Source organism: Coregonus clupeaformis, chromosome 36, assembly GCF_020615455.1.
Source record: "Coregonus clupeaformis isolate EN_2021a chromosome 36, ASM2061545v1, whole genome shotgun sequence".
NCBI classification, from domain to species: Eukaryota; Metazoa; Chordata; class Actinopteri; order Salmoniformes; family Salmonidae; genus Coregonus; species Coregonus clupeaformis.
In genome coordinates, this window is record NC_059227.1 from 10,082,865 (window position 1) to 10,108,527 (window position 25,663).

General features: G+C 43.8%; 1 protein-coding gene across 3 annotated transcripts in view; it reads right to left on the minus strand.

Annotated features, from left to right (window-relative positions):
• LOC121552202 (CD2-associated protein) overlaps positions 1-25,136 on the minus strand; it is a 74,711-nt gene extending 49,575 nt beyond the window's left edge. Inside the window, exons 1-3 of one of the 3 annotated variants that reach the window (XM_041864934.2) lie at positions 24,800-25,136; positions 10,994-11,151; positions 3,717-3,906 (exon numbers count right to left, since the gene is read on the minus strand). In XM_041864934.2, coding sequence (XP_041720868.1) covers positions 3,717-3,906; positions 10,994-11,151; positions 24,800-24,803 — 352 coding nt within the window. In that variant the 5' untranslated portion in view covers positions 24,804-25,136. Of the gene's footprint in view, positions 1-3,716; positions 3,907-10,993; positions 11,155-24,799 lie in introns of all 3 variants that reach the window. The other 2 variants (XM_041864933.2, XM_041864935.2) reach the window with 2 other exon arrangements.
• Positions 25,137-25,663: the final 527 nt, after the last annotated feature.

Consider the following 25,663-nt stretch of genomic DNA (forward strand, 5'->3'; position numbering starts at 1 on the left):
ACAGCCCCCCCTCAGCCCCGAGCTGTGCCCTGGACACCATATGTGAACTGATTGCCCCCCATCTATCCTCAGAGTTCGTCCTGCTTGGTGACCTAAATTAGGATATGCTTAACACCCCGGCCAACCTACAATCTAAACTAGATGCCCTCAATCTCACACAAATTATCAACGAACCTACCAGGTACAACCCAAAATCTGTAAACATGGGCACCCTCATAGATATCATCCTGACAAATTTACCCTCTAAATACACCTCCGTTGTCTTCAACCTGGATCTCAGCGATCACTGCCTTATTGCCTGCGTCCGTAATGGGTCCGCGGTCAAACGACCACCCCTCATCACTGTCAAACGCTCCCTAAAACACTTCAGCAAGCAGGCCTTTCTAATTGACCTGGCCCGGGTATCCTGGATGGATATTGACCTCATTCCGTCAGTAGAGGATGCCTGGTTGTTCTTTAAAAGTGTTTTCCACTCAATCTTAAATAAGCATGCACCATTCAAAAAATTCAGAACTAAGAACGGATATAGCCCCTGGTTCTCCTCAGATTTGACCAGCACAAAAACATTCTGTGGCGTACTGCATTAGCATCGAACAGCCCCCGCGATATGCAACTTTTCAGGGAAGTCAGGAACCAATATACACAATCAGTTAGGAAAGCAAAGGCTAGCTTTTTCAAACAGAAATTTGCATCCTGTAGCACTAACTCCAAAAAGTTTTGGGACACTGTAAAGTCCCTGGAGAATAAGAGCACCTCCTCCCAACTGCCCACTGCACTGAGGCTAGGAAACACTGTCACCACCGATAAATCTACAATAATCGAGAATTTCAACAAGCATTTTTCTACGGCTGGCCATGCTTTCCACCTGGCTACCACTACCCCGGCCACCAGCTCTGCACCCTCCGCTGCAACTTACCCATGCCCCCCACGCTTCTCCTTTACACAAATTCAGACAGCTGATGTTCTGAAAGAGCTGAAGAATCTGGACCCCTACAAATCAGCTGGGCTAGACAATCTGGACCCTTTCTTTCTCAAATTTGCTGCCGAAATTGTCGCAACCCCTATTACTAGCCTGTTCAACCTCTCTTTCGTAACGTCTGAGATCCCCAGAGATTGGAAAGCTGCCGCGGTCATCCCCCTCTCCAAAGGGGGTGACACTCTAGATCCAAACTGTTACAGACCTATATCCATCCTGCCCTGCCTTTCGAAAGTTTTTGAAAGCCAAGTTAACAAACAGATCACTGACCATTTCGAATCCCACCGTACCTTCTCCGCTATGCAATCCGGTTTCCGAGTTGGTCACGGGTGCACCTCAGCCACGCTCAAGGTCCTAAACAATATTATAACCGCGATCGATAAAAGACAGTACTGCGCAGCCGTCTTCATCGACCTGGCCAAGGCTTTCGACTCTGTCAACCACCGCATTCTTATTGGCAGACTAAATAGCCTTGGTTTCTCAAATGACTGCCTCGCCTGGTTCACCAACTACTTCTCAGATAGAGTTCAATGTGTCAATCGGAGGGCCTGTTGTCTGGACCTCTGGCAGTCTCTATGGGGGTGCCACAGGGTTCAATTCTCGGGCCGACTCTATTCTCTGTGTATATCAATGATGTTGCTCTTGCTGCTGCTGACGCTCGGATCCACCTCTATGCGAACGACACTATTTTGTATACATCTGGCCCTTCATTGGACACGGTGTTAACAAACCTCCAAACGAGCTTCAATGCCATAAAACACTCCTTCCGTAGCCTCCAACTGCTCTTAAACACTAGTAAAACGAAATGCATGCTCTTCAACCGAACGCTGCTTGCACCCGCCCACCCGACTAGAATCACTACTCTCGGCGGGTCTGACCTAGAGTATGTGGACAACTACAAATACCTAGGTGTCTGGTTAGACTGTCAACTCTCCTTCCAGGCTCACATTAAGCATCTCCAATCAAAAGTTATATCTAGAATCGGCTTCCTATTTCGCAACAAAGCCTCCTTCACTCATGCTGCCAAACATGCCCTCGTAAAACTGACTATCCTACCGATCCTTGACTTCGGCGATGTCATTTACAAAATAGCCTCCAACACTCTACTCAGCAAATTGGATGTAGTCTATCACAGTGCCATCCGTTTTACATTTACATTACATTTACAGCATTTAGCAGACGCTCTTATCCAGAGCGACTTACAAATTGGTGCATTCACCCTATAGCCAGTGGGATAACCACTTTACAATTTATTTTTTTATTTATAATTTTTTTTAAGGGGGGGGGGGTAGAAGGATTACTTTATCCTATGTTTTGTCACCAAAGCCCCATATACTACCCACCTCTGTGACCTGTACGCTCTCGTTGGCTGGCCCTCACTACATATTCGTCGCCAAACCCACTGGCTCCAGGTCATCTATAAATCACTGCTAGGCAAATCCCTGTCTTATCTTAGCTCACTGGTCACCATAGCAACACCCACCCGTAGTCTGCGCTCCAGCAGGTATATCTCACTGGTCATCCCCAAAGCCAACACCTCCTTTGGCCGCCATTCCTTCCAGTTCTCTGCTGCCAATGACTGGAACGAACTGCAAAAATCTCTGAAGCTGGAGACACTTATCTCCCTCACTAACTTTAGGCGTCAGTTGTCAGAGCAGCTTACCGATCACTGCACCTGTACACAGCCCATCTGTAATTAGCCCACCCAACTACTTCATCCCCATATTGTTATTTATTTTTGCTCATTTGCACCCCAGTATCTCTATTTGCACGTCATCTTTTGCACATCTATCATTCCAGTGTTAATACGAAATTGTAACTATTTTGCACTATGGCCTATCTATTGCCTTACCTCCATAATTTACTACATTCACACGCACTGTATATATATTTTCTGTTGTATTTTTGACTTTATGTTTTGTTCACCCCATATGTAACTCTGTGTTGTTGTTTTTATCGCACTGCTTTGCTTTATCTTGGCAAGGTCACAGTTGTAAATGAGAACTTGTTCTCAACTGGCTTACCTGGTTAAATAAAGGTTAAATAAAATAAAAATAAATAGGCTATATCCAGTACCCACCTACAATCCTTTTAATACATCTGACACATTTCAGAGGAGAGAGAACTGATTTATTTCCTCCCACAGTGAGATGGAAAACATGAAATGAAAGCAGTTTATTCTGGGAGTTATATTAAAGTAGCGATACTCAAGAGAGGAACATAACTTTCACTTTTAAACTCTGTTGGTTTACAATATTGATACCTTCTCTTGCTTGTTGCGGGTAGTAAAGGAAAAAGGAATAACTAAGATACTTCAATATCTTAAAGTCCTGCTACAAGGGCCCAATGAGAGAATCTTCATTGAAAGTGCTTTTTAGTCCAGGAATAAGCATGCTAGCCGTTCCCATAGACTTCCAATTAATGCGCTAACGCTAGTTAGCAATTGCGCTAACGCTAGTTAGCAATTGCGCTAACGCTAGTTAGCAGCTTCCTTCAAACTGCACGCAGAGACAAAAATGTATCCGCGAGGTAATCCGACTCTAGGGAATAAGATAAAGGGCTTCACTGATTAAATCCAGAAGTATCTCTTTAAGTCCACAGAAATGAATGGGGAAGACCCCTGGGCATTCCTCCAAGTGTTTTAGGTAGTGCTTGAGTAGAGACATCCACATGTGTTCCTAAACATGAAAGCACAGCCAATTGTTAACACAAACATGCAGACAAACACACACACACACACCTGACTTACTCTTCTTGAGTCCGCGGGGCATTGAGTGTGGCTGGAAGCCCCCAGCTGGAATGCCATAGGTGCTCATCCTCTGGACCAGGTTGGCCACGTTCCCCGCACTCTTCTCTCTCCGCTGGGGCTGCGCCTCCTCCTTGGCCTCCTCTTTGGTCACGTTCACCTCCTTGGGCTCCTTCTTCACCTCCTGCCACCAGAGACACCACACACAGTGGAGAGGACAATGATTAATTTAGTCTACATTAAAAAAGGATCACTTACATGTAGGTTACACTGATCTTGCTGATAGTGGCTGTTTCGAAGAAGGCTTTTCTAGCAATGATTGTGATCTGTGTCTTAAAATTTAGTAAAATGCACTTATTGTAGCTTAATTGACTAAAATGTGAATGTAGTATCAATCACATAATGAAATTCCCCAATCATATGATGATGTCTGTTGATTTTATGTATGCGGTGAGCTAGCTAGCTAGCCAACTCCTCCCGGGCTGCTTTTAGATAATGTTATTGAGGCTGCAGTTTCAGTGGAGTCTTCACTTAGCTGGCTCAATGAGAATATGAGGCTGTGGGCACGAGAGATAGGCCTACCGTATGGAGATCAGTTCGGGTGATTCCATGTGACTGTGTGTAAATGAAGATATTCTCTTGAGATGTTCAATACTTCCATAGTTTCATTTGGGAATAGAAACTTTAGGGCACTTATTGAATGGTAAAAATTGAACACAATACATTTACATTTACATTTTACATTTTAGTCATTTAGCAGACGCTCTTATCCAGAGCGACTTACAGTTAGTGATTACATTTTTTTATTTTTTTTATACTGGCCCCCCGTGGGAATCGAACCCACAACCCTGGCGTTGCAAACACCATGCTCTATCAACTGAGCTACATCCCTGCCGGCCATTCCCTCCCCTACCCTAGACGACGCTGGGCCAATTGTGCGCCGCCCATGAGTCTCCCGGTCGCGGCCGGCTGCGACAGAGCCTGGATTCGAACCAGGATCTCTAGTGGCACAGTTAGCACTGCGATGCAGTGCCTTAGACCACTGCGCCACTCAGGAGTTAATACCTACAATCATGAACTGATATAGCCTAAAGACCTGATGCCGTCATATTGAACTTCCAAAGTAACTTTCACAGGCCAAACCTCTATCATGTCATGTGTAGTCACTCACTTTATCTAGCTCTAACATGTAGGGCAAGGCTTTCCCTTTAACTACCCAAGTGGAATCAACCATTTTGTAGGCCTATGTCCACGCCCTCCTCAGAAATGCCATTATTCACCGAGCTGTGCTGCAGCAACTACACAGGACATTCCTCCTCAGAGTGCTTTAACAGACACTTAGACTCCTCATAAACACACACTATTGAGCAACTGTACTCAAAGTTCTCATCTGACACAGGTCTCTCACCTTGTGTGCTTGAATATTTCTACAGAATTAACCACTAATAACTGATATAATACAGTAGGCCCTGAGTGAATGTGTAAACGTTAACTTTACTACTCTATGGGCCTGTGTCTGCTCATGTTGAGACCTGCCCCCTCTCCTCTCCAGCTCAGACCATAGAGCAAGGCTAGGACAGCAGCCAGTCACAGCCCGCTCCATTCACTCTGCCGGAATCTCTCAGGAATGCTTGAAAAAGCACTCTGAAATCTCTCTCTGTCTCCAGTGGAGTCCGCCTCGCTAAACAAGTAAGAGATAATGGCAACCTGCTTTTGAACCTGCTTTGCAGAGCCCTCACATGCTGATTCTACAGCAAATGATCATATTATAGACTACTACTGTTCCACTTGCAAGGTTGTAAAAAATGACCAATATTTATTTCATTTAACCTTTATTTAACTAGGCAAGTCAGTTAAAAACAAATTCTTATTTACAATGACGGCCTACCAAAAGGCCTCATGCGGGGACGGGGACTGAGATTAAAAATAAAAATATAGGACAACACACACATACCGACAAGAGAGACACCACAACACTACATAAAGAGAGACCTAAGACAACAACATAGCATGGCAGCAACACATGACAACACAGCATGGTAGCAACACCACATGACAACAACATGGTAGCAACATGGAAGCAGCACAACATGGTACATTTTACATTTGAGTCATTTAGCAGACGCTCTTATCCAGAGTGACTTACAGTTAGTGAGTGCATACATTTTTCATACTGGTACAAACATTATTGGGCACAGACAACAGCACAAAGGCAAGAAGGTAGAGATAGCAATACATCACGCGAAGCAGCCACAACTGTCAGTAAGAGTGTCCATGATTGAGTCTTTGATTGAAGAGATGGAGATAAAACTGTCCAGTTTGAGTTTTTTTTGCAGCTCGTTCCAGTCGCTAGCTGCAGCGAACTGAAAAGAGGAGCGACCCAGGGATGTGTGTGCTTTGGGGACCTTTAACAGAATGTGACTGGCAGAACGGGTGTTGTATGTGGAGGATGAGGGCTGCAGTAGGCTTCTCAGATAGGGGGAGTGAGGCCTAAGAGGGTTTTATAAATAAGCATCAACCAGTGGGTCTTGCGACGGGTATATAGAGATGACCATATCAGGGTTCTACACTAACTTTTTCCACTGGTGGCACTGGTGCTATTAACTTTTTGAGTTGGTGGCACCAGCAAAAAAACTAGAATTGATAATGACCTGGCCCGTGTCCCATAATGTGCCTGCATTACCTGAAGACGGTTAGGCTATCATTAGCATCGCTAAGGGCTACACAAAGTGGTAGACATATAAGCCTACGCGCACCGCACACACAGGGCTTGACATTCAGGTAAATTTGGCAGTGGCACACCGGGCCAGTGGAAACAAAGCTACTGGTCCAAATGAAAAAAAGATCTGATGCAACAACCAGCTGTTTGAGAACTGCATACTCTCTCTGCCCGACAGATTATGTGCAGCGCGCATGATAAAAAAAACAACTTAAGAACAGCTTCGGGAATCCATAGCATTATTACAATATTATTTTCACTGGCCTAAGCGGGCCACTGTCGGGGATGATCGACTGGCCCGGAGTGTTTCCAAAACCTCCCTGGGCCAGTGAGTAGCCCTGTTAACATTACATGTAGTCATTTAGCAGAAGCTCTTATCCAGAGCGACTTATAGGAGCAATTAGGGTTAAGTGCCTTGCTCAAGGGATTCGAACCAACAACCTTTCGGTTACTGGGCCAATGCTTTAACCGCTAGGCTACCTGCCGCCCTATATCACAGACAGGGGCATTCCCGTGCCGTTGTAGCCTTTTCAGAAAGTTGGTTTATTTTTTGTCAATTGCACATTACTGTTTGAATAGGCAAATTCATGATAACAAAACGTGAAACTGACGTGACCAGGGCAGAAAAAAAATAATAAACACCATTGCGACCAATTAAAAACGTGTGTCGCACTGCCAAGTCAAACGGTTGTGGTCGCAATATCGCACCCCTGATTCATTTCCTGAATAGATCCTGAGTTCAAGAGGCAAAAAGTTACAGCCCTATGCCAGGTAAGAATAGGCTACTTTGTAGTTAACATTTAATTGACAATGTTACCAGAAGACTTTTCATTAGCATCATCGCTAATGGCTACACAAAGTGGTAGACGCGCGCACAACACATATAGACGGGGGAATTCTCGTTGCCTCTTCAGAAAGTTGCAGGAAATACGAATCACTGATGCATTCTGTTCATGTCTTATGATAAACTTGGGCAAATTAATACATTTAGTTGATTCCCTACTAAGTGCAATACATTTTTTTATATTGTTGAATTCTGTTTTGATGTCTGGACTTCCACTTTCTCTGAAATGCAGATTTTACAGGGAGGGCCCTACAAAGTCAATCCATATCAAGAGTTTAACTGTGTGTCTAGAGGGGAAGCAGCAAACGTCAGCAAAGTCCCACTCACATAGAACTGGGGTATGTGAAGTATTACAGGGCTAGGCTGCTGGCTCTGTCCCCGTCCACTCCTCTACACTCCCTGGCTCTGTCCCTGTCCACTCCCTGGCTCTGTCCCTGTCCACTCCTCTACACTCCCTGGCTCTGCCCCTGTCCACTCCTCTACACTCCCTGGCTCTGCCCCTGTCCACTCCTCTACACTCCCTGGCTCTGCCCCTGTCCACTCCTCTACACTCCCTGGCTCTGCCCCCGTCCACTCCTCTACACTCCCTGGCTCTGTCCCCGTCCACTCCTCTACACTCCCTGGCTCTGCCCCTGTCCACTCCTCTACACTCCCTGTCCCCGTCCACTCCTCTACACTCCCTGGCTCTGTCCCCGTCCACTCCTCTACACTCCCTGGCTCTGTCCCCGTCCACTCCTCTACACTCCCTGGCTCTGTCCCTGTCCACTCCTCTACACTCCCTGGCTCTGTCCCTGTCCACTCCCTGGCTCTGTCCCTGTCCACTCCCTGGCTCTGTCCCTGTCCACTCCCTGGCTCTGGCTCTGTCCCTGTCCACTCCCTGGCTCTGTCCCTGTCCCTGTCCACTCCCTGGCTCTGTCCCTGTCCACTCCTCTACACTCCCTGGCTCTGCCCCTGTCCACTCCTCTACACTCCCTGGCTCTGTCCCTGTCCACTCCTCTACACTCCCTGGCTCTGCCCCTGTCCACTCCTCTACACTCCCTGGCTCTGTCCCTGTCCACTCCTCTACACTCCCTGGCTCTGTCCCTGTCCTGACAGTGGAGGGATAAACCAGGAGGGGTGAGAGGGCTAGCCTGAGACTGACCCCACTCATTCCACTTCCTGGTTTACACATGCTGACTGGGCATTTCCACAACAGAGGAAGTTGCTTCTCTCACACAGGTCAGCCAGTCTATATTCCTGTGCCAACTGGAGACCAGCTTCCTGACTCAAGCGACTCCCGAATTATAAAACTATTTCAATACATTCATTCAATCCATTAAAAAAATAAAAGGAAAAGCATGCCAAGAGAGACGGCCGGGGGCAAGGAGTTGAGACCTTGGGAGGAGCCAGACTGCTGAATGGGAAGAGAGAAGGAGAGACATCCTCCTCTGGCTGACTCCAAGCTCTAACCCAAGAGAAACTGACGGCCAGTCTTAGAACAATAACACATCCTAATAGAGTTTACTGCTGACTTGTACAACTCACTGTGTTGAAGCTGAACAAACAGCAAATGTAGCAGACACAGAAAATACCAAACTTTTCTTGCATAATTGGCCACTATTTCCAACAAACTGAGAAAAATCACATATTGAGGAAAGGAGTTTCATCCCTTTTCTCCATGGAGGGCCAAACAAACTGATTTCGGTCTGAGCCTCTGAGGTGACAAAATTGCAAACAAAGTGAAAACGCGTGACGGCACTGCCAACACCCAAAACAGTAACACCTCCGCTGGCACAGAGCGGAGTTGTTGATTATAATACACGTTAGAAACACCTCAAAGAACCCTGTCATGTTGACGTTGAGTAAAGACGACGAGACGAATCCCTTACCGACTCCTCTGATTCCGACATGATTTCCTGGGAAGAACTCTATTTGTTTAAGACAGACACAGAAGCACTTATAAAGGAATAAACATTTTCTAACAGCGTCCGGGAGCAAAGTTCTGTACAGCAATATAGCTTCCAGACTCCTTAGAGGATTACCTATCTTACTACTCTGGATTAGTCAGGAGGGAGGGAAGAGGGAAGAGCAGCCGCTCTCTGGGACTTCATCATAACACTCAAATAGAATTGATTTGGGTTTTAAAAAAACACATACAACAAGATATACAAGATGTACAATTTATTCCCAGAGAATAGCACAGAGAACATACGTAGCCATTTACACTCGTACCCGTATATGGGTTGAAAATGGCAGATTTAGGCACTGATAAACGCCCAAATTGGAACACAGTGGTTGTACAGTAACATACTATACATGACGTCAGAGCTCTGTCTCCGCGCTTCACAGCGCTGTATGGGTTTTGTCTGACAGCCGTTCTGAACTTGAGCACCGTGTGCGACAAGAAATTGCCCCAATTCCTCCCAGTAATTGGGCAACTTTTGCAAATGTTTTGTCTGAGTGAGAGAAATGCTGAAATTTAAGAGGACTCAATCTATTTTGAAAGATGAGGCATTGAGGATTATAATAAATACGGCTTTGATGTCATACAAGCAAGCCAAATGTGCACTTCACATTTCCATATCATAAAACTTATGTCATACATGTTTCTGATCACTATGTTTGATGTACAGTTACAAGCTGACAAGTTGTTCTGAACAGAATGAGCCTGTTTGTCACGCACCTGAATCCACTCATGACTCCTTTTTACGTGCACCAAAATGATGATCAGTTTCCCTGAATTGCATTGTTAAAGCCTAACACTGTAATGTCGTATTTTATAACCTAGCTAGTCATGTTGGCAATAGAACAGGCTTTCAAATGATGCCCACCTGACCCAGATAGCGATTTATAAAATTGAAATTTTTTGGATTGTGTAAACGGTAATTGTGTGATGCCGGGATGCAGGGTTGTGTTCCAAACAAAACAACTAAAAGTGAGCTTGCTCGAATTCCTCAACAGCACAGCTAGGAGTAAAAAAAAAAAGCACCTTATAGTTGAAGACTCTTCTTTGAGTCATAAAAGTGCATTGAAATTACTTAGGAACTGTGCACACTTTGGATAGGTGCGTAGCCACATGGAGACACTAATTAGTCCTCCCACTCAAACCTTTGTCATTGTTTTGTCTTAAGTTGCACCTACCCCACATTTTTCACAAATATTCTCATCATGATACTGAATGTATCCAGATTATTTTCAGATTTCATTATCAACAAATGCGGCGAAAAGTACAGTAAATGTAAAATGCACATAAAATCAACAGTGTCAGGTGAACTGTTGTGTCCTCACCATATTTATTCTGTAAGAAACATTTAAATTTAGCCCTATCCATATAGGCCAAATCCCACGAGCGTAAAGGGTTAAAGGTATTAATTAAAACACTTGTTTCCAAAGTGGTCATTGATGTTAAAAACTAGCTTGACGTAAAAGTTGCAATGAGTACCATGACAACTCCATTTCATGGTACATCAGAAAGAGAATTGTGTGCACGTCTTCAACTGAAAAGCGAGATTTCATAGTGCACTAGGGTTTACGAGTCCCGAGTCTGCAACCAGCAGTCATGAGTGTTTGTTGGAACCTGAACATGGTTCATGTTGCAATGCCAGAGTTGTCAGCTTGATTCCTATATGGGCCTTTTCGTTACTGTACCTGTCAACCGGAAGTTGTTTTGGGTCAAAGTGTCTCCTAAATTCTCATAATATTGTCTAAATAGGGAGAGGCTCTGCTCACCTTGACGAAGTTGTCAGGGAAGAGTCCTCTCTTCCCGTTGAGGTCTCCCTCCATCCATCCCTCCTCCTCAATCCTGCGGACATTCCTGATCACTTCTCCCAGCCTCAGGGTCAGCTCATCTTCATGGAGGGCTTCATACTCATACTCCACCACAACCTCTACTGGAGAAATGGAGGGAGGGGGAGATAGAGGGAGAGAGGGATGGAAAGACTTTTCATTAGAACAATAGAGATTGAGAGACACATTGTTTTGACATGTAGAGGCCAGCCAGTCCTGATGTCAATAGAAGTATGTTCTTAAGATTGAAGCCTTGCAACAGCTAGCCTATACTGAGGCATCACTGCACACAAATCATGATTGCAATTGATCATCCTAGCTCTTCACTCAATATTGACGTCGATCATCCCTGCATGCTTGAACATGTTGCGGATGAAGAATGTTTTTGCATTTAGGCTACAAGAGGGTCAACTGAAAGAAAACAGGGATGCATCACACCACATAGCCTACTATGATATTAACTATTTTTAGGTATCTGCTACTTTCTGGCAAACCAATCCAGTCTAGACAAGACCACCATGTGACTCAGTGAGGCTCAGTCAATACATTGACCACGCTCTCAAAACGAGTAACCGGCCTTTAGACTGTCTGCCACTTTTCCATCTTCTCTATCCAGTTATCAACGTTAGCCGACCACAGCACACAAAAACAAGCCTTGGGAAAGAGAAGACAGTCATCTGCTAGATTACAGACTTGTAGATCGGAGCCATGTCATTTTGTCTACAGCGCCCTGGGAATAGGCTGTATCTAGCGACTCAGTCATTCACACGCCTGAAAGCCATCGGATTGATTGTTCGCTCACACACAGACGTAATCTCTGTTGACCACGGTTATTTACATAGTGATGTGGGAGATAAGCAAGCCACAGTGGTACAGTGCAGTACAGTGTACTAGCCAGTCTCCTTGTGGAAACAAAGGCAATAGGCTATGGTAGATTGTTGCAGACTTAGTCTCAAACTATCGGCGATAAGAGCCAATTGAAAGAGATTTTTAAACATTGACTAAAATCCTACAATAAACAGAAATTAAATCTTATAAATGGAAAATAGAAGAAAATCTTACAGTTGGTAGAGCATGGCGCTTGCCACGCCAGGGTTGTGGGTTGGTTTCCCACGGGGGACCAGTATGAAAATGTATGCACTCACTAACTGTAAGTCGCTCTGGATAAGAGCGTCTGCTAAATGACTAAAATGTTTTTTTTTTAATGTAAAAAATGTAAGAGACTGATGAGAATCTCATAATAGCCTACTATTGCCTCTTCTCAGAGGACGCCATGTCTGGATCAATGGGACTGAACTATCCTTTCTCCATCATAAAACGAGATCTGTAAACGGCTGTGCGATTATGCACGCGCACACACAGCAGTGTAGCTGGCAAAGTCTTTGGCTGAGCCTTGGTGCCAGCTGAGGCGTAGTTTAGCACTAAACCACACACACTGGGCAGCAGCACACACACCGGCCAAGCTTCCTGCTGCAGCCTTGCTCTGTGGCTCTGCTCTTCTGACATCAGTGTTGGCTCAGCAGCCTGGGCCTGCGCCAGGGAGAAATTAACCCTAATCGCAGATCCAAGATTTCCCTACCCGGATCCAAACCCTCAACCATTACGACTTGAAAACACCAGGCTGGACTGAGACCAGTCTGTGGGAACGACTGCCAGAAGGATCCCTCAGCCTCCGCCTCTTTTGCCTGACGACTCAAACTGAATTCTTTCATTGCTCTATGTTCGCTACATACTTCAGTCTGAGACTGCCATTGTTGAAGTCGTTTGTGGTGACATAAAAATGAGGGGTGTTCTACAAAACAAAGTACTCAGAGGTTTCTGGGACCAATCAGAATGGTTAGAATGTGTTTGAATTCTAGAAATCGTGAGGGAGGTACTCAGATCCAGACTCCTTGCGGAGAAGAAACTAACATCCGTGGGCGTGGAGTAGCGTTTGACCGGAGCAAGGAGTTTGGGTAGCCAGGCAACAGCCTCTTTTCCTTAGGCTGCCACCAGACACTCAGATATATCCTCATCCTCCCTCAGGCCTAGCAAGGACACTCTGCCACTTCATTGACAGAGAGAGAGAGTTCTCGCTCCTTAAATGATCCATCCCACTGGCGAGCAGCCATCAATTCCCCCAGCGTCCATAATTTGCCCAGGCACCACAGATAAGGCTATTTACTTCTCCTTACGCTAATCTCTGTAAGCACTGCGCTTTGCTTCACCACAACACAATTTATGGAAGCCCCCGACGGGAGGGATGAGCCCCTAATTTCTATCCGTGTAACAACAGGATGAGATACCGTCTGACTCTGGCCAGTGGTAAACAATGACCTGCAGACAGACTGCTGGTCTGGTCAGGACCCTGCTGAGCCTTCTAAATGTAGGCTGCGACACTGCTAATGTAGATAATGCATAAATGAAAGAAAAAAAAAATATGTATGCACTCACTAACTAAGTCGCTCTGGATAAGAGCGTCTGCTAAATGACTAAAAATGTTTAAAAAAATAAGTGGTGGGTAATGGTGGGTAGATGGAGATTCACCGAACGGGGACACAAGCTGCTTTCATACCACCGTGGTTTTCCTCCAAGTGTCCTTTACCAAAGGTGGCCTTGTTGGCCTATAAAAAGGCTCTAGGCTAAATCATCTCCGTTTGGTTTTAGATTGTCCTGGGTTGACTCGTTCTTTTTCTGCCAGAGTAATGTTCGCCCGTGAAATACCAGCGCTGCTGCAAAGGAGACAAAGAAAGCCCTCTTGGTTTTTCCTCAGGATGAAATCCCTTCCTAAACACATTATAGCACAAAAGGTTGTTAGTGCAGCAGCTAGGCCTTCTATTCCAGTACAGTAGGCTGGGGGCTTTCTGAATACTCCCATTCAGGTGCAATGTTGACCAGTGGGTGAAACTTCCTTCCAGTTCTCTTTTATGAGATTTGAAGGAGTAACCTGGGCTGAAAAAACTGGTCCAGGAGTATAGCAGTCACTTAGGCCTTCTTTACAAACTAAATTGAATATTTCAACCTGCTCAAAACATCTTAGTTGCTATAGGCCTAGGGCGCGGACTGTGCACACACACGGCTGGATTCAAAGCATATGCTCACAGTGGGAGAGAGGTCCAGACTAGCTGTGCCCTGCGTGCCCCTGGAACAAAGTGGGTCCGCTGATTAAATGGCTCAGTGGGTTAATGAAATTACACCACTGGCACATCCAAGATAAATGGGTCAGTGGGTTAATGAAATAACACCACTGGCACATCCAAGGCAGGAGGAAACACTGTAGACAAATGCATACAGGGAGAGGTCACAAACCAATCAATACTATGACGCCAAGACACAATAGTAGTGAGAGCAGCCCATGTTGTTGAGACAGACATGGATGGGGGCGCTTCAGTTCAGTAGAGTCCCAGTGTAGCCTAAGGCCATGCAACCAATGTCCTGTCGACTACTCCCACTGCGCCAGTCTGGATCTACCAAAGCACAAAACCAATGAAGCGCCAACAGCCAAACCAAGCATCAAACTAACGGCAACATTGGAAAGTGATCTTATTTTCCAAGAACACTCGCAAGTCATGTGAGCATGCCAGCATCCCTCACAGACACACAGGCTACACATGACAACCCTTAGATTAATTTGTGATTCAGATATCCATTCAGTGTTGTACTATGCATTTCTGTGTCTGGCCTGTCTGCCTGCCTGACGTGCCTGTGCATTAATGGCATAGTATTGAGGATTTAGGTCAGCGGGGCTGCCAGGCTGACAATGCCTTACACAGTCAGAACACATACGGTACCATGGGATGCCCATTGTGCTGCACTCAGTGAGGATCAGCAAGGGAAAGGCCCCGACTCTGACTGTGCTTCAATTCCCAATAGGCTTATGGGGATTTCTGCTGAAGTGGCCATCATTATAGACATAAATTATACTGAGACAAATAGCTGAAAGCATCGCCGTACATAAATTGTGTTTTGTCAACTGGATGATGAGCCGCCATGATTCAGATGACTGAGGCTGTGGTCACATGGCCTGGCTTGCCTCGGTAACCCACAGTTGTCAACACAAACGTGTCTTAAATGTATTTCTGTCACTGAAGTGTTAGGTAGGCTTTGCTTTTTCTTCTCTGTCTCTTTATCCTACAGTGTATGGTACTTGTGTCTTTGATGGAAAGCCAGTCCTGCTGAAGGCTAGTTAAAATGTCTTCTAACGAAGAGGGCCTGAGACTTAAAGCAGAGAAAGCTTTCATGTTGGGTTGAGTTCATGAGAGCATCTCTCTGCTGCTAGATTACTGTATCAATAGAACAGGACCATGGCTTCCAGTCTGTAATCAGCCTCCTCTCCCGCTCAGGGGGAGACAGGCAGGCGACACACACCGAACACACTCAGTGGTACACACATACACACACACACACAGAAACAGGAGCATTCAGCGCCCCACAGGTGGTGGCCTTGTAACAAACTGACCTAAGAGCACACTGGTTGAAAGTGAAGCAATAGCCCTACTTGAAGTGAAAGAGGAACAATCTCGAATACTACTAGAATCATATAGCCTATATTTGGATACAAAGATGACTGAAAGGTTTTTTGATTGAACACTTCAGTTGCTTTCACACACATTAGCACAATAATAAGGATTGCCATGTAAAGCATTGATTGGCTTCAGTTAGGCTGAATGTAGTCTACACCATTTGCAACAACTGGGTGTTGATTCCAAGGGCCCCACTATAAAACCAACACAACACATTCTGAAAGTCAAGCCTGAAGCGTTCTGTTCCATACAAGGTCACCAAATAAACACAGGTCTGTTTCTCTAGAAGTAGAAGGGGGGAAAAAAAGCCTTAAACTCAGAGAGCACATTCCAAGACAACTCCACCTACAACGCTATTAATAACCCCAAGTAATTGTACACATTCTTGTGAGTCACCATTACTGGCAAGTATAGGACTCGCTCTAACTAACATTAATAGGGAGGGTAGGGCTAGGCTATATGCTAATGCTAAATGAAGTAGAGACAAGGGGAAGAGACTGGGATCAGCAACTCACTCAGGCCCTTTGGCAACAGAAACACACTGTGTCACAACACTACTTAGGGGAGAGTCAGCCATAGAGATGATCAAAAGCTTTAGGATTCGTTCCACAGCAGAGTTTCATAAGGGAGGCAAGGCAGGGAGGCACCTAGAGATTAACTCCCCCTCCCTCTATGGTTCTCTCTCTCCCATTGCTCAATATCCTCCAGTTCTCTCTGTGCATGTCTTGGGAACTAGCCTGTGAAAATGCTTTTAAAAGTGCTATTTGAGAAAGGAGATGTTTATCAGACAATGGAGAAAAATATAATCCAGGACTCAGCCAGCCAGGCAGGCTGGGTCATTGATGGAGGCTGTAGACTAGGCAAATGCCATGACACGCAATTTCAGATTCAATTGATTGCTAGTGACAAGAGTTTTTTGCCCCTGGGACAAACCCAATGTTGAGCTGCTGTCCAGTAATACTGATTGAGATGCCTCTTTTATGATGCGTGTGCCAGTGGTCGACACAGCAGAATAGGGCCTAGTTCTAGAAGACTCCGCGTTTTACTTTCAATTTCAAGAGGCGCGTTTTTGAAGCACAAAGCAACGCATTTACCAAGGCGGCTGAAATCATTGTAATGGAAAAAGTAGGTAAAATTAAATACAATTTTATCTGTCACATGCTTCGTAGACAACAGGTGTAGACTAACAGTGAAATGCTAACTTACCGTCCTTCTCCAACAATGCAGTTAAAGATAAGATAAAAAAATAAACATGGAAAGTGACAGTGAATAACAAATAAAAATAAAGAGTAAAAATAACATGGCTATATATAGCGCATTCGGAAAGTACTCAGACCAAGACTTTTTCCACATTTTGTTACAGCCTTATTCTAAAATGGATTCAATATTTTTTTCCCCCTCATCCATCTACACACAATACCCCATAATGACAAAGCGAAAACAGGTTTAGAAATGTTTGCAAATGTATTAAAAATAAAAAACCAGAAAATCCTTCTTTACACTTTTGCATTGAGACTCGAAATTGAGCTCAGGTGCATCCTGTTTCCATTGATCATCCTTGAGATGTTTCTACAACTTGATTAGAGTCCACCTGTGGTAAAATCAATTGATTGGACATGATTTGGAAAGGCAGACACCTGTCTATATGAAGGTCCCACAGTTGACAGTGCATGTCAGAGCAAAAACACAAGCCATGAGGTCGAAGTAATTGTCCGTAGAGCTCAGAGACAGGATTGTGTCGAGGCACAGATCTGGGGAAGGGTACCAAAACATTTCTGCTCGCACAGATGGTTCAGTGTTGCTTGCCTCAAAGCGAGCATACAAGGCATTTAGGTTGTTTGCAAGCCATGCCACATCCGACGAGCGTCAGAGCCAGTGTAGTAGAATACGACCTTAGTCCTATATTGACGTAAAAGCTGTAGCTATCCCATCTGAGACTGGTGCTCAATCAAAGACCAGTGGGTGCAGTTATAGAACACTATGAAAATACATTAGGGATGAAACTAGCAACTAAGGTTGTCATAAGATGTGCATTAAACATGTAGCCTAGTTGATCATAAAGCTTCTGTGAATGGGATTTCTGATTTTATCATCACCTTATAAAAGAAAAGGGTAGAGAGCCAGACAACGATCTAGTCTCATTAATATCTAGCCAATACCTAGGCCAAAACATTGGCACCTTTACCTACTTTAGCCTCGTATTAGAAGTTGTTACGTCCAGCCCATTTTGAGTCGGACCATTGTGTTTACACAAATAGGTGTGCACACATACCTCCACGTCCAGTCCAGCAAGTCGGACACACTGTATCCTTCCTATACAGTTGAAGTCGGAAGTTTACATACACTTAGGTTGGAGTCATTAAAACTCGTTTTTCAACCACTCCGCAAATGTCTTTTTAACAAACTATAGTTTTGGCAAGTCAGTTAGGACATCTACTTTGTGCATGACACAAGTAATTTTTCCAACAATTGTTTACAGACAGCTTATTTCACTTATAATTCACTGTAGCACAATTCCAGTGGGTCAGAAGTTTAAATACACTAAGTTGCCTGTGCCTTTAAACAGCTTGGAAAATTCCAGAAAATGATGTCATGGCTTTAGAAACTTCTGATAGGCTAATTGACATCATTTGAGTCAATTGGAGGTGTACCTGTGAATGCATTTCAAGGCCTACCTTCAAACTCAGTGCCTCTTTGCTTGACATCATCAGCCAAGACCTCAGAAAATAAATTGTAGACCACCACAAGTCTGGTTCATCCTTGGGAGCAATTTCCAAACGCCTGAAGGTACCACATTCATCTGTACAAACAATAGTATGCAAGTATAAACACCATGGGACCACGCAGCCGTCATACCGCTCAGGAAGGAACATACTTTGGTGCGAAAAGTGCAAATGAATCCCAGAACAACAGCTAAGGACCTTGTGAAGATGCTGGAGGAAACACAGTAAAACGAGTCCTATATCGACATAACCTGAAAGGCCGCTCAGCAAGGAAGAAGCCACTGCTCCAAAACCGCCATAAAAAAGCCAGACTACGGTTTGCAACTGCACATGGGGACAAAGATCGTACTTTTTGGAGAAATGTCCTTTGGTCTTATGAAACAAAAATAGAATTGTTTGGCCATTATGACCATTGTTATGTTTGGAGGAAAAAAGGGGGTCCTTGCAAGTCGAAGAACACCATCCCAACCGTGAAGCACGGGGGTGGCAGCATCATGCTGTGGGGGTGCTTTGCTGCAGGAGGGACTGGTACACTTCACAAAATAGATGGCATCATGAGGAAGGAAAATTATGTGGATATATTGAAGCAACATCTCAAGACATCAGTCAGGAAGTTAAAGCTTGGTCGCAAATGGGACTTCCAAATGGACAATGACCCCAAGCATACTTCCAAAGTTGAGGCAAAATGGCTGAAGGACAACAAAGTCAAGGTATTGGAGTGGCCATCACTAAGCCCTGACCTCAATCCTATAGAAAATGTGTGGGCAGAACTGAAAAAGCGTGTGCGAGCAAGGAGGCCTACAAACCTGACTCAGCTACACCAGCTCTCTCAGGAGGAATGGGCCAAAATTCACCCAACTTATTGTGGGAAGCTTGTGGAAGGCTACCCAAAACATTTGACCCAAGTTAAACAATTTAAAGGCAATGCTACCAAATACTAATTGAATGTATGTAAACTTCTGACCCACTGGGAATGTGATGAAAGAAATAAAAGCTGAAATAAATCATTCTCTCTACTATTATTCTGACATTTCACATTCTTAAAATAAAGTGGTGATCCTAACTGACCTAAGACAGTGAATTTTTACTAGGATTAAATGTCAGGAATTGTGAAAAACTGAGTTTAAATGTATTTGGCTAAGGTGTATGTAAACTTCCGACTTCAACTGTAAATATTTTTTCCATTAGAGTTTCAATTTAGCATTTACATGCTGCTTAAGAGAGTGTACAACTGCCCCAGGGCCTGCCCTGGCCTAGTGTAGAAGTGAAATTACTCAAGAAGGACATTTCTCTCAAGGCTGAGCCAGAGAGCGCTAGATAGAAAAGACCTCCAGATCCAGATGATTGTTTCCCTCACTACAGTACTTCCTGGTCTGGCTCTGTTTCAATGTGTGGCTTACATAACCCAGTGACAGTGTGATGTATTAAATCGGAGAGGGAGAAACACTCAAGGCCACAAAAGAGACCTGCCTGCCAGCCGCATTCTGAGCAGCTCTACCCAGGCTCCTCTAGAATGTAGTACACACGCACACTCACACAGTATGCACACACACACATTGACTGACTAACTGCTGGCCACCATATCAGCAGAGAGGAAACTCATAACTGCATACTTTCCCACTGATCGGAAAAGCTTCTGATGTGTGTGTGTGTGTGTGTGTGTGTGTGTGTGTGTGTGTGGTAGTTAAATGGCAAAGTTAAAGAGGGAGGCCTGATACTTTGACTTTGCACTAGGTTTGAGGTTAACTACACCTAAGGGCTTAAAGGTTAGGAAGCGATTCGTTTTTACTCACTAAAGTAACAACACAGTGTGATCAAAGACTTAGTAACTTAGTTGTAGTCACGATCAGGTTACCTATAACTACAAACATAGTTATGTTTTAGTGTTTTTAAATATATATTTTCATTGATTTCCGGATATCTTCGGAACTACCTACAATGCACTATTTCTCAACGTCATATGAAGAACCGATGCTACCTAACTATACTGAACAAAAATACCCTGCAACCTATATTTCCTACCGACCTACCAGTACACCGTGAGTGTCACCAGTGATGGAGATAAACCGGCTTAATTAAATATGGATATATTGCTATTGGATTAGCTAGCTGATTCTCCCTCAATGCCTCTCCTTGGCTCTTCTTTGACTTTGGTAGCTAACTCAGCCGTCAATCGGTAAGTCTCCGCTCTCTATACTTTATAAATCGGCTGGCTTTTTTGTTGTGGTCTGTGGGTTCCACTTATGTGTCTTTGTCGAGCTAAAGTTTTTGTGGAAGGTACTACGCAGTGCACAGACACCCCTTGCGCACTCAACGTCGTCGAGATATGTCGATTTTCCTTGTAGGCCTATTTGCCGGGGAAACTGTGAAGCCAGCTGCATAGTCCATTGTTTGTTTCTGTTTATGAGTCTTTTATTAAAGAATGTGAAACAATGTGTCTGTTTGCTTCTTTTCATTAAATAATGCATAGCTGTTCTTTATATGGCCTAAAATATGGCCAAAATATTATCTATAGCATACCGAATTTTGATCAGTTATGAAAATAGAACATTTCATACGAAAAAAGAAATCTGGTAAAAAGGTCAACATTTGGAAGTTTCAATTTTAAAAAATCTCTGTCACCTGACTATAGAAATGGAGCCATTGTGATTTGAGACACAAAGTAACAATAGCCTATGATTAAAGGGTTAGGCTATACTGGGCTCTCACCGTCATCATTATTATTCACATCATTCCAATTTAATCAAGTCACAACTATCAGCTTTGGTATTGACATCAGTGTGCAGGCTTTCCGAGAGAGGAGAGACACATGGATAGGCCTTTCAATGGAAAACGAAAATGATTATGAAATTAGTGCCACAGAAATCCAATGTTTATATAAAATTTGTGCCTTTCCTCCAACATTTTAACAGTCTATTAAGTCAATTGAATATCGAACATCACAAAATCATCACTGAAGACCAGGGGCTGAATCATCCTATTTGCGGGTCTAAAATTATATCCAGTCATGTAAAATTACAATAATATTTTATAATACCAATACTCTGACATTGACATACTGAGATAAATAAAACTAAAGACCAATGTCTTAAATGCAACCAATAGTGTAGGCCAATGAAAAGCTGGCAGGTCACCCGCGATACAAGTCAGTATTCAGCCAGAAAACAGTGGATACACGGTGTGTAGGCCTACAACATGAAGAGGAAATTATAGCCCACCTAATTTCCAGTGGCACTCACTTATCCAAGGTCCTGGTGACGTCACTGACAAGCAATGGAACCCGAATTTAAAACTATATGCTTCAAAAAAATATTCTGCCGCATGAAGGCTACACCTACAGACGGGAACAACAGACCGCAAATAATTCCATCTGGAAGTGCACCGAATATAATGCTTTCGAATGCAGAGGTTGCATAACGCTCACTGACAGGGTTATCTCCAAGTTATGCTGGATACCCGTATCTTTCAGCACCCGGAACATCAACTGGAGGAGCACCTGACATACTTTCAGGCAACATGGGTTGGTGAGAAGGTCGGACGCATTGGAAGAAAGCCAATGTTTCCCATATGTCTTGTTTACCATAACAATGGCTTTATTATTCTTAATGACAGCATGCCCAAGGCCAATAACATGGTTGCTAATCTGCTTCTCTTTTTTATATTTTCAGAATTATGGAACTGCTACGATGCTGCTGCCATTAAACCCCTACAACTCATCCAGAATGCCGCAGCCCGTCTGGTGTTCAACCTTCCCAAGTTCTCTCACGTCACCCCCCTCCTCCGCACACTCCACTGGCTTCCAGTTGAAGCTCGCATCCGCTACAAGACCATGGTGCTTGCCTATGGAGCAGTGAGGGGAACGGCACCTCTGTACCTTCGGGCTCTGATCAGTCCCTACACCCAAACGAGGGCATTGCGTTCATCCACCTCTGGCCTGCTGGCTCCCTTCCTCTGCGGAAGCATAGTTCCCGCTCAGCCCAGTCAAAACTGTTCGCTGCTCTGGCACCCCAATGGTGGAACAAGCTCCCTCACGACGCCAGGACAGCGGAGTCACTCACCACCTTCCGGAGACATTTGAAACCCCACCTCTTTAAGGAATACCTGGGATAGGATAAAGTAATCCTTCTACCCCCCCCCAAACATTGTAAAGTGGTTATCCCACTGGCTATAGGGTGAACGCACCAATTGGTGAGTCGCTCTGGATAAGAGCGTCTGCTAAATGACGTAAATGTGCCCTTGAGCAAGGCACTTAACCCTAATTGCTCCTGTAAGTCGCTCTGGATAAGAGCGTCTGCTAAATGACTAAAATGTAAATGTAAATGTAAGACTTGGCGAAGACCAACAATGGAGTGGAGGGCTGGCATAACATTTTCTTGCCGCTATCCACCCCACCATTTGGAAGTTCATCGAGGCATTGCAATGACAGCAGCAAAGAGGTGAAATGAGAATGGAGCAGCAACTTACTGGCATTCCACTGCAAGCAACAGAAGGATCTGAAGTCACTGTTTCAGAAGTACACCACGACTGAACGGCTGGAGTCTTACCTGAAGAGCGTTGCCTACACTTTCAAGTTGCAGTTGTGAATACTCCTAAATCTATCTGAGAAAAATGTGCACCTAGCCTACTTGGACACTTCTCTCCTTGACACTTATCAATTTCAACCCTTTCAATGACTCCAAAATCCTTATAAGACCAGAGCATTAAGCACATTCTTGGACGATTTGTTCGGAACTTGTTTTTATGGCGCTGCACCCATACACAAAAAAAAAAAAATGTATGCACGCATGACTGTAAGTCGCTTTGGATAAAAGCGTCTGCTAAATGGCATATTATATATATTATTATATACTCTTATTTCTATTATTTTTTGGTTATTTGAAATAAACGTTTTAGGCCTACTTATTTTTGCCCCATAATTGTTGGTATTTGCTAAGCTTTTTTGTTGATAAAGGTTTTATAGTGAATGTTGGTGTTAATGGATGGCGTAAAAACTAGATAAAAACAGAAATACATTATTTCAAACTAAAATATATTGTAGAAACTAGATATTGGCTGTTTTTAGCCTCCAGCCATATGAACGAATTTATCGGTAACATTATTAGAAAATTGGTTAGATGGCGTTATGTATTTCCAAAACTTTGGTTTACTTAAATGTAGCTGTAAGCTAGGTGTTGATAGCAACAGGCTAACTCACCCAGTGCTAATGTAACATTAACAGGATAGTAGGGCTAACTCTAGCAACCTTGCAAGCTGACTTGTAACTATAAATTCATAAAGTATTTGCTTGTAAGTTGGCTTTAAATTTTATTGGAAATAGTAGTCATTAGTACAATCGATTTGGTTTAATTTGAAGTTATACATTTGAAGTTATTTCTGTTGTATTTTCCATTATAGGGAATAGGCTGTCTTTCCAGGTCCTCCATATTGCGTCACACCCTGCAAATGTTTTCAGGCATGACGTCAGCATTCTTTGGTATTCTGATCAGTTTTATGTAATAACTCGAAAAAATAAAGTGAGGTGTAACTTTGCATTGGGACTTTTGATGCCTATTCTAATGAAAATCCATATGTTATGTAGTTACGTTTATGCTAACTACCCTGTAAGACAAACCACGCTGCAGGTAGCTTAGTGGTTAAGAGCGTTGTGCCAGTAAACGGTCACTGGTTCTAATCCCCGAGCCGACTAGGTGAAAAATCTGTCGATGTGCCCTTGAGCAAGGCACTTAACCCTAATTGCTCCTGTAAGTCGCTCTGGATAAGATCGTATGCTAAAATGACTAAATGTAAAAATGTAATGTGCAAAGTATGAGATGGAAAGAAGAGAATGTGAGGAGGGGCTCACAACTGTCTCTGACATGTTGAAACATATCAGCTGCTGCAAAGCAAGTTAGTTACTCAACCTCTATAAGAAAAGACAACCCAATAACAAACAGAAGACACCAACTTGCCGTGTGTACAGTATGTTTAAAAATAAGTCTTAACCTGAACCAGCTTCACAACATTGCGGAGGGTTGAACAACTTCACCCTGAATATTACACTTTCAGCTAACTGGCTTCATGATATGCAGATTCACACCCTCCATACTTTGATTGTGAGACTGTCGAAAGTCAAGGAAATTTGACACAATAATATTTGCAAGAAAGTTATCCGAGGGCAAACCTAGCTTGGAATGCTGTACAAAAATAACAATGACGCAAAAACATGACCAAGGAATTGCCTAGTTAGCGCCAGCTATCTAGTTAGATAATTGAGTTAAGATGCAGCTAATGACAGCATGGAAACCAGGTACCTAGCTAGCTAGCTGACATTATCACGCCTTGATGGTAGCTAACTTATTGTAACTAGCTAGCTAATTTAACGTGTGTGGATTGATCCATCTCACAACGAGCATAACGTTACTCCAAATCCAGTCACGGTTGATGATGTCGATGTATCCCTCTTAATAGTTAAAGCAAGGCAATTTGAAGCGGGGAACATCGGATATGCATAACGATAAACAAAACCACACAATGAAAATACTCACCCATACTGTCCTTCAATGTAGCCAGGACCGTCTCGCTATCAGATGTTTGGAATCTGCTATCCGGTTGCTTGCGTTATATAGCAGCTTGAATGCTAGCTACTGTATGTGTATTTACTAAGCCAAGGTGGTTTTTGCTAATTCACTACCAATAATCAAGTTTAGCTCACAGTTAAGCCATTCGCCTTTGCTTGAATAGCCGACCAAACCTATCTTTGTAGCTAATGATATCAAGATTATTGTGCAGGAAGTTATCCCGAAAGTCTCCACCTTTCTTGGACTTGCCTGAAACTACGCCTGCCACACACATACAAAACAGCAGGAAACTCCGCGATATTTAGAAAAGGAGAGTCCCGCGAGAGGAAGTTGGACTGCCATTCGTTCATTAGCCGAGAGCATGAACAGTGTAATGATGGAGTGGGGATCAAATAAGTCCATCACTTGAATCAGTGTTGAGCGTCATCAGTGACCATTAGCTTCCTGGTGAACATTAGTTTTGACATTTGCATCATCAGACGACAATCGGTCCATGGGGGCAATATGGGACCATGGAGCCTATCTTGATCATATTGTAGTGAATTCGGGGGGTAGCCCTGACCGGGACTCTCACCCGGGTCCAGCGAATATAATGGTAATTCCACGCTTTCATTGTATTAAATAGGTTACTAAAACATCTTCTTTTATTATTATTTTTTCTTATAAATAAATATTTAACCTTGTAAATGACACTGTGTGATAAACCTACATATCCATTTAGTGTCCCATACGCGTATACCACTTCTTGAGAGAGAGAGAGAGAGAGAGAGAGAGAGAGAGAGAGATGTCTTTATTCTTTTGAAACTTCTGAGTGTAATGTTTACTGTTAAT